Raw genomic sequence first — 9,513 nt, 5'->3', positions numbered from 1 at the left:
CAATTTGGGAGGCCAGACTGGGTGGCTCACCTGAGGTCAGGAGTTCAAGACCAGCCTGGCCAACATGGTGAAGCCCCCTCTCTACTAAAAATACAAAAATTAGCTGGTCGTGGTAGTGCACGCCTATAGTCCCAGCTGCTCTGGAGGCTGAGGCACAAGGATGGCTTGAACCCAGGAGGCGGGGGTTGCAGTGAGCCGAGATTAAGCCACTGCACTCCAGCTGGGGGAAAGAGTGAGACTCTGTCTTAAAAAAAAAAAAAAAAAAAAAAAGCATAAAGAAAAGGAAGTGCTGTTAAGGACATGGTGTTTGGATCCCCTTTCAATAATTTTCAGAGACAGAAGTAAAGCTAGAAATAGCTTTTTAATTACTCTCATCACCGGATTGCTTTTTGTTTTTTTGTTTTTTTTTTCCAGAGACAGGGTCTTAATATGTTGCCCAGGCTGGTCTCAAACTCCTGAGCTCAAGTCCTCGTGCCTTGGCTTCCAAAGTCCTGGGATTATAGGCGTGAACCACCACACCCAGCCACTTGTTTTTGTTTGATTTTTTCCCTTTTTTTCTCAAGCACTACTACTACAGCCAGACAGTCATATGTGAGATTTATAATTATTCAAGCTGCAACCTCTTGAGCTTAAATTCTGCTTCCTCTGCAGGACAAGTTATGTGACCTCTGGCAAGACATGGTACCTATCGGAATTCCAGTTGCCATCCTTTAGGAGAGGGTCCTTGGACGGACAGAATGAAGGCAGATGTGAACATGCTGAGCTCACATGGTGCCAGTTACCCTTGCCCTTGGCTCTTAGACAATTCATTTTGAAGGGAACTAATACACTAGGCAAACAACTTCGAAACTTTGGAAATGGAAATGAAATAGCAAGATGCCAGGCTGGGCACGGTGGCTCACGTCTGTAATCCCAGCACTTTGGGAGGCCGAGGCAGGCAGATCACCTGAGGTCAGAGGTTTGAGACCAGCCTGGCCAACATGGTGAAACCCCATCACTACTAAAAAATACAAAATTTAGCCAGGCGTGGTGATGCATGCCTGTAATCCCAGCTACCGAGGAGGCTGAGGCAGGAGAATCGCTTGAACCTGGGAGGTGGAGGTTGCAGTGAGCTGAGATTGCGCCACTGCACTCCAGCCTGGGCGACACAGCGAGACTCCATTTCAAAAAAAAAGAAAAGAAATAGCAAGATGCCACCACACTGACAAACAGCATCTCTGTGCTTTCCTCCTGGGGAGCAGATCTTTTCAAGCAGGGAGGACAGCAGGCTGTGGGGGGGGGGGAGCAGAGGGTTGGCTGGGACCCAACCGGAAAGGCACCCCCTCCTTCCAGAACCAGGCAGGTTTGTGGCCTCACCAAACCGAGGCAGCCTGGGCGCCAAAGCCACGGAGCAGGGTAGCACTGATGCCTGGGCCTCCCAACCGCTCCTGGGGCTTGGCAAACAAGTGATAGTCCTGATCAAGTGCTCTAGTGCTCTTGGTGGAAACCAACGTATGGAACTCATTACCCCCTTTTCTGCCAAATCAGACACACCCAAGCCGGCTCCCTCTGCTACTCCCTCTGCCTGGAAGGTCTTTTCCCACCCCAGTCTCTGCCCGCCTGAGTCCTAGCAGTCTGTGAAATCCCAACTCAAATGCCACTTCCACAGTTCCCCAGCCTTTCCCATGGAGCCCCCAGGAGCAGACTGCACCGCTCTTTTGGCACTTGGAGTTGCAACAGTCTGAATGTGTGCGCACCCTCAGAATTGATGTGTTGAGACCCTGACCCCTAAGGTGATGGTCCTAGGAGGTGGGGTCTTCAGGTGAGCGGAGCCTCATTCATGGGATGAGTGCCCTTGTCCCAGGGGCCCCAAAGGCTCTCTGGCTGTCTCTTGGCCATGTGAGGACACAGTGGGAAGGCAGCCACCTACAACCCAGGAAGTGGCTCTCACTGGAACCCTGACTGTGCTGTCACCGTGATCGCAGACTTCCAGCCTCCAGAACTGTGAGGAGTGTCTGTTGTGTATAAGCTACCCAGTCTCTGGTGTTCTGGGATAGCAGCCCAGACACACTAAGACAGGGGTTACTGAGTGCCTGGAGAGCCAGCTCCCTCCCCAAGAGACTCGGTCCCTCTTTCTTTCTTTTTCTTTCTTTTCTTTCTTCCTTTTCTTCTTTTTCTTTTCTTTTTTCGAGATGGAGTCTCGCTCTGTCACCCAGGCTGGAGAGTGCAGTGGCACAACCTCTGCCTCCTGGGTTCAAGCGATTCTCCTGCCTCAGCCTCCCGAGTAGCTGGGAATACAAGTGTGTGCACCACCACACCCGGCTAATTTTTTTGTATTTTTAGTAGAGATGGGGTTTTGCCATGTTGGCCAGGCTGGTCTGGAACTCGTGACCTCAAGTGATCCGCCCACCTCGGCCTCCCAAAGTCCTGGGATTCCAGGTGTGAGCCACCGCGCCCGGCACATTTGTGCTCTTTTGCTTGTGTTTTCTCTTCTTTAGCTCTGAACTCATAAAGTGCCTTCTGAACATTTCTAGCCTGGTCTTAGGGGACCTGAGGGTATTTTCCCACTCCCCCAAGCCTAGAGAGCTGGGGAAACAGAGGCAGGAATGCAGACCCGGTGGGAGAGGTGGACAAGGGTTTGGGATGGCTGCAGCAGTGTGTGCTGAGGTTTAGGGAAGGGCCCAGGTCCTGGAACACAGAGAGGGCCAGGAACACCGGGGGACATGCATGATCTCTAGCACATTTGGGCCTCGGCCTCTCTCCAACCTTTCCTTACTTATGCGCTGTTATAGGTTGAATCATGTTTCCTGAAAAAGACGTATTCAGATCCTAACCCCCAGGACCTGTGGCTGTGACCTTATTTGGAAACAGAGTATTTGCAGATGTGACCAAGTTAAGATGAGGGCATACTGGAGTAGAGTGTGCCCTAATCCAACGACTGGTGTCCTTATAAGAAGAGGAAATTGCCACCGGGCACGGTGGCTCACGCCTGTAATCCTAGCACTTTGGGAGGCAGATTACTTGAGCCCAGGAGTTTGAGTGCAACAGAGCAAGACTCTCTAAAGAAAAAAAAAAAGAGAGAGAGAGAAGAGGACATTTGAACACAGACACAGAAAAAAGGCAAATGACAACAGAGACTGATATTAGAGCGCATCTTACAGCTACAAGCCAAGGAACGCCAAGAATTGCCAGCCAGTACCAGAAGCTGGGACAGACGCCCAGGACAGAGTCTCCCTCAGATCCTGCAGAAGGAAGCCACGCTGCAGCACCTTACTGAAACACAGCATTTCTTTCTATTCCAAATGGAGAGAATACACCAGAGTGGTATGAGCAGTCACCTGTGACTTTGTCACTAACCAAAATTACAGATATCTCTGGGTGCGGTGGCTCATGTCTGTAATCCCAGCACTTTGGGAGGCCAAGGCGGGTGGATCACCTGAAGTCAGCTGTTCGAGACCAGCTTGGCCAACATGGTGAAAGCCTGTCTCTACTAAAAATACAAAAATTAGCCGAATGTGGTGGCGGGCGCCTGTAACCCCAGCTACTCAACAGTCCGAGGCGGGAGAATCACTTGAACCCAGGAGGCAGAGGTTGCAGTGAGCTGAGATTGCGCCATTGCACTCCAGCCTGGGCGACAAGAGCGAAACTCCATCTAAAAAAATAAAAATAAAAAATTACTTGGAATTTTCAATGTGAAATGTGTCTATTCTCCCCAGCTTGTTAATTTATTATTTATTTATATCGGCATGGACCCATAGATGTTTATTTTACACTTTGGGTTATAATCAGTGCTACTTTACTTATTTTGTTGTCATTCTGGTGTAGTGTTTTAACTTAACATTATTGACATATAACTCATACAATTAAACGCACCACTTTAAGTGCATAATTAGATGAGCTTTAAATACTTCCAGTTGGGGAACCCCCGACCCCACCACAGGTGCCCCCAGTGTCCAGGGACCAGAACTAAATTCCTCAGACAAGGGACTTAGGGAATGATGTCAACTTCCCATTTCAGGTCTAGAAAAGCCCAAGTTCCCTACTGGGGGTAAACAGAGTCGCTAAAGGGGCTGGGCCCTGTGGCTCACGCCTGTAATCCCAGCACTTTGGGAGGCCGAGGCGGGTGGATCACCTGAGGTCACAAGTTCAAGACCAGCCTGGACAACAAGGTGAAACTCCGTCTCTACAAAAAAATACAAAAATTTGCCGGGTGTGGTGGCCAGCGCCTGTAATTCCAGCTACTTGGGAGGCTGAGGCAGGAGAATCACTTGAATTCGAGAGGCGGAGGTTGCAGTGAGCCGAGATCGCGCCGCTGCACTCCAGCCTGGGTGACAAGAGCGGAACTCTGTCTCAAAAAAAAAAAAAAAAATAGAGTCGCTAAGGGGCAAAAACATATGTACATCAGCAGTTATTTTTCTCTGCAGTCAGCAGCTCAGGAACTTTGCTAAGGGTGCCAGGGAGGGGTCGAGCGCAAAGGTGCAGGCGTGACACAGCTAGACCCGCCCAGCCCCTGCGGAGCCCTGGCCTGGCCCAAAAGGACCAGAGGGATGGAGGCTGAGCCCTTCCCATTCCTTCCGCTGCACCTCTCGCGTTCTCCGCCCGCGCTCACTCACTTTCAGCAGCGCCCTTCCTTAGGACCACGCGGACTGCCCTGGGGGTCGCGCGGGCTCAGAGGCCTCCCGGCGTTGTCTGGGCGGGGAGTGGGAGTCCGCGGGCCGTCGGGCCGGCGGGCGGGCGGCGCTGCGGGGCGGGCCGAGCTAGGGGCGGGCGGGGGCCGGAGCCCTGGCCTAGGTCCCAGGGGGAGGTGCCGCGGCGCGAACGGCCCGGGTCCCTCCCAGGCCGGAGCAGAATCGGCGGCGCCCTGGGCGGCCGCGGAGTCATGGACTGCAGTGGACCCTTCAGCTGCCCCATCTGCCTAGAGCCGCTCCGGGAGCCGGTGACGCTGCCCTGCGGCCACAACTTCTGTCTTGCCTGCCTGGGCGCCCTCTGGCCGCATCGTGGCGCGAGTGGCGCCGGCGGACCCGGAGGCGCGGCCCGCTGCCCGCTGTGCCAGGAGCCCTTCCCCGACGGCCTTCAACTCCGCAAGAACCACACGCTGTCCGAGCTGCTGCAGCTCCGCCAGGGCTCGGGCCCGGGCCCGGGCCCGGGCCCGGCCCCTGCCCCGGCCCCGGAGCCCTCGGCACCCAGCGCGCCGCCCAGCGCGCCGCCCAGCACCCCGGAGCCGTCGGCCCCCTGCGCTCCCGAGCCGTGGCCTGCGGGCGAAGAGCCAGTGCGCTGCGACGCGTGCCCCGAGGGCGCGGCCCTGCCCGCCGCGCTGTCCTGCCTCTCCTGCCTCGCCTCCTTTTGCCCCGCGCACCTGGGCCCGCACGAGCGCAGCCCCGCGCTCCGCGGACACCGTCTGGTGCCGCCGCTGCGCCGGCTAGAGGAGAGCCTGTGCCCACGCCACCTGCGGCCGCTCGAGCGCTACTGCCGCGCGGAGCGCGTGTGTCTGTGCGAGGCCTGCGCCGCCCAGGAGCACCGCGGCCACGAGCTGGTGCCGCTGGAGCAGGAGCGCGCGCTTCAGGAGGTGGGCTCCAGGGGCACACTAGGGTGAACCGGGGCTGCTGACCGACCGCGCGCGAGCGGGCCGAGGACCTTGGACCCCCCAACCTTCCCGAGTTGGGTCTTAATTTCCTCCTCTAACCTGAGGATCTTTGCGGTCCCTTCCAGCCTTGACAAGGTCATCTGCTGGCGGTGATGGAGATGGGAAGGGAGGAAGGAGGGACGTGAGAACAGGACAAGGACGCGAAGAGCGGGCAGGGGACCTGAAGCCGAGCCGGGATCTGTGGGGGTGTAGGCGGGAGGGAGCCGGGTTAGACCCGCGGGGTTCCCGTAGCGTGGCTGCTGTTGCCGCCCGGAGGCTCACGCCGGTCTCAGCTCAGATTTGCCCTGGGCTGAGGCAGCGGCTTTCGATGGGTGTGGCGGGCGGCAGGAGGGCGGCAGAGGGCGGCCGGGCACACAGATTCTCTGTCCAGCTGTTCCGGGGGCCAGTGGTGGGAGCATGTGCGCCGCGGCCTCTACCTCCCGCCCCGTTTCCTTTGGCCTCCAGCCCGGTCTTGGCGCCTCTGGCCAAGGGATTTTCCGTCCTCCTGCCTGGAGTAGTGACTCATAAGACCTAGGGGATTTGCCCGGAATCCCCTTTTTTCCAGGCCTGGACTGTGGATGCAGGCTCTTTGGGAACAGTGATCCCCAGGACAGCTTAATGCCTCCTTGTGCAGTCACCCCCCCGCCGCCCCCCTCCCAACCTAACTCGCTTACTCTGTGCCTCTTCCCCGCCGGAGGAAGTTCTCAAATTCATCTGAGCAACACTGCGACCAGCTGACGGCCCTGTGCTAGGCCTCCGGTCAGAGACCGGAGGCAGACACCCAGTCAGCCTGCGCGCCCCCGAGGCGTTCAGGAAAGGCACCAGCCCAGGCTGCAGGCACCTCTGGCATATTACGGGACATCGTGGCCACTCCAGTCCCACCCGATGCGCAGATACCACTCCCCGGTCACCCCCTTCTCTCCCCTGGCAAGGCCTGGGACCTGAGCGTAGGGCTGTGGCCTCTGCCAGACCTCACACTCATGGAGGATGTTGTCCACAGGCTGAGCAGCCCAAAGTCCTGAGCGCCGTGGAGGACCGCATGGACGAGCTGGGTGCTGGCATTGCACAGTCCAGGCGCACAGTGGCCCTCATCAAGGTCAAACATCCCTCCCCAGCCTCCATCCCTGTCCTCCCCTGCAGCGGGCATACTCCTGGCAGAGTATGCTTTCAGCATGGAACAATCCACTCCAAACCATGCCCATACCCACTGAGCACAAGTGTCCCCTGACCTCGCCCAGATCCGGGACAGGCTCAGGCTGGCCCCTCTGTCCTCTCAAGAGGGCCGGTGGGAAGCCAGGATCAGGGAAGGAGGGGGCACAGTCCGGGACGGTTCTTTGCCCTCATTGTCCCCTCTACTGTCGTCCTGTGCAGAGTGCAGCCGTGGCGGAGCGGGAGAGGGTGAGCCGGCTGTTTGCAGAGGCTGCGGCCGCCCTGCAGGGCTTCCAGACCCAGGTGCTGGGCTTCATCGAGGAGGGGGAAGCTGCCATGCTAGGCCGCTCCCAGGGTGACCTGCGGCGACAGGAGGAACAGCGCAGCCGCCTGAGCCGAGCCCGCCAGAATCTCAGCCAGGTCCCCGAAGCCGACTCAGTCAGCTTCCTGCAGGTGAAGGCCGCTCTGGGGGCCACGGAAGGAACAGAAGCTGGGACAGGTGGGGGTGGAGAGAGGAGGTGGCAGTGGGTGCATGACTCCTGGCAGAGCTGCCTCCACCCCCAGCAAGGAGGAGCCATGGCCAGCAGCGCTTTAATGGGCATTTGTCTGGCACAGGAGCTGCTGGCACTAAGGCTGGCCCTGGAGGATGGGTGTGGCCCTGTGCCTGGACCCCCGAGGGAGCTCAGCTTCACCAAATCATCCCAAGCTGTCCGTGCAGTGAGAGACATGCTGGCCGTGGCCTGCGTCAACCAGTGGGAGCAGCTGAGGGGGCCGGGTGGCAACGAGGACGGGCCACAGAAGCTGGACTCAGAAGGTGGGCACCGCCCCACGCCCCCCCGATGACTCACCCTCTCCCAGCCTCTCGCACAGGCCCCCAGGCCTGGTGCCCATCCAGAAGTAGAGGAGGAAAATTGTGCCTGGCACAGGGAGGAGCTCAAATCCTGCCAGTGACTAGAGCTGCCACCCTGTGGGGATCAATCAGCCCCTTGGACCTGGGGTAGAGGGGGCTTCTCCTAGCCCACCCTCTAGCTCCAGAGGGCAGTGGCCCGGGAAGCACGTGGGGCAAGAGGCGGAACACAGGCAACGGGCATGTGTGTGAGCACAGCGTGCCACATCTGCGTGGTACTTGCTCCCTGGTGGCTCTGGACTCTAAGGGGGTAGGGATTGTAGTCACAGGTTCAGAGGGGGGCAGTCTGGGGGCGTTCTCACCACTATTTCCTCTTCTACAGCTGATGCTGAGCCCCAGGACCTCGATAGCACGAACCTCTTGGAGAGTGAAGCTCCCAGGGACTATTTCCTCAAGTGTAAGTGGACGCCCGTGCCCCCTCCACTCACACTGGGCCCTCCCAGGGCTGCTGGGCTGGTCCCAAACGCAGGCCCAGCAGGGCCCTGGCACACGAGGGTTAGGATTCCTCTTCCCAGTTCGTGGGGAGAGCTCGGGCAGCTCCTGAGCTGGTCCCCGGCGGGGCTGGGTTGTGCCGGTTGGAAAGCAGGGAAGAGGCTGTGTTTCGGGGAGGTGGGTACTTGGGGAGGGGCCGTGCCCTCTGAGCCTGGCCCTCAGCCCTGCCTCTCTATTCTGTCCACGGGATCAGTTGCCTACATCGTGGATTTGGACAGCGACACGGCAGACAAGTTCCTGCAGCTGTTTGGAACCAAAGGTGTCAAGAGGGTGCTGTGTCCTATCAACTACCCCGAGTCGCCCACCCGCTTCACCCATTGTGAGCAGGTGCTGGGCGAGGGTGCCCTGGACCGAGGCACCTACTACTGGGAGGTGGAGATTATCGAGGGCTGGGTCAGCGTGGGGGTCATGGCCGAAGACTTCTCCCCACAAGAGCCCTACGACCGTGGCCGGCTGGGCCGCAACGCCCACTCCTGCTGCCTGCAGTGGAATGGACGCAGCTTCTCCGTCTGGTTTCATGGGCTGGAGGCTCCCCTGCCCCACCCCTTCTCACCCACGGTCGGGGTCTGCCTGGAATACGCCGACCGTGCCTTGGCCTTCTATGCCGTGCGGGATGGCAAGATGAGCCTCCTGCGGAGGCTGAAGGCCTCCCGGGCCCGCCGGGGTGGCATCCCGGCCTCCCCCATTGACCCCTTCCAGAGCCGCCTGGACAGTCACTTTGCGGGGCTCTTCACCCACAGACTCAAGCCTGCCTTCTTCCTGGAGAGTGTGGATGCCCACCTGCAGATCGGGCCCCTCAAGAAGTCCTGCATATCCGTGCTGAAGAGGAGGTGATGCCGGGCACGGGCGCTCCTGCTGCAGTCTCTGCTCCAGGAAGCTGCCTCCTCTGGGCCCTCTCCTTCGTCTGGGAAGGCACCAGCATGAGTCCCACACACCAGCCTTCTCATTTCTAGAGGCTTCCACATTTTATACACTCAGCCTTCCCTCTCCCAGACAGGAAGACCCCCAGACCCCGTTCCCCTGCAGACCTCGCTTCTGGGAGACAGAGCTACAGCTGGGACAGCTCCAAGCTACCCTGACCCCTCCTTTTCCAGGTTTCTAGAGCAGTGTCTGGCATGTAGTAGATGCTCAATAAACACTTGTTGAATGAATGTCTCCTTTTCCATCCTCTCCACCCAAGGATTCCCAGAACTGCTCTCATTTGTAAGCTGGCTGAGTGGGCAGGCAGGAGAGGGGCCGGAGCCCCTGGTCCCAGGATTCCTGTTGAGAGAGAGCCCTGGCCTGGGAGAAGAGGGCTGGAACAGGGTACCTGCCCTTTGGGGCACCCCCACTCCCTTGTTCCCAGCAGGGGCAGCCAGAGGTG

At 58.6% G+C, this 9,513-nt stretch overlaps 1 protein-coding gene across 1 annotated transcript; it reads left to right on the top strand.

Annotated features, from left to right (window-relative positions):
• The first annotated feature begins 4,735 nt into the window (after nt 1–4,735).
• Nucleotides 4,736–9,301, top strand: TRIM47 (tripartite motif containing 47). The gene is made up of 6 exons (XM_054459044.2): nt 4,736–5,545; nt 6,603–6,698; nt 6,974–7,204; nt 7,367–7,565; nt 7,981–8,055; nt 8,344–9,301. The coding sequence occupies exons 1-6, from the start codon at nt 4,859–4,861 to the stop codon at nt 8,982–8,984; spliced, it is 1,929 nt and encodes a 642-aa protein (XP_054315019.2). The 5' UTR covers nt 4,736–4,858; the 3' UTR covers nt 8,985–9,301.
• The last annotated feature ends 212 nt before the right edge of the window (nt 9,302–9,513 follow it).

Source organism: Pongo pygmaeus, chromosome 19, assembly GCF_028885625.2.
Source record: "Pongo pygmaeus isolate AG05252 chromosome 19, NHGRI_mPonPyg2-v2.0_pri, whole genome shotgun sequence".
Lineage (NCBI taxonomy): Eukaryota > Metazoa > Chordata > Mammalia > Primates > Hominidae > Pongo > Pongo pygmaeus.
Note: the sequence above shows the minus strand (reverse complement) of the source record. Positions and strands in the feature narration are given on the sequence as shown.

Bases quoted from the DNA above. Each gene is read 5' to 3' on its own strand.
- TRIM47 (XM_054459044.2), top strand. From the start codon at position 4,859: ATGGACTGCAGTGGACCCTTCAGCTGCCCCATCTGCCTAGAGCCGCTC. The intron at 5,546-6,602 runs GTGGGCTCCAGG...TGTTGTCCACAG, and splicing joins AGGAGCGCGCGCTTCAGGAG to GCTGAGCAGCCCAAAGTCCT. The intron at 7,205-7,366 runs GTGAAGGCCGCT...TGTCTGGCACAG, and splicing joins ACTCAGTCAGCTTCCTGCAG to GAGCTGCTGGCACTAAGGCT.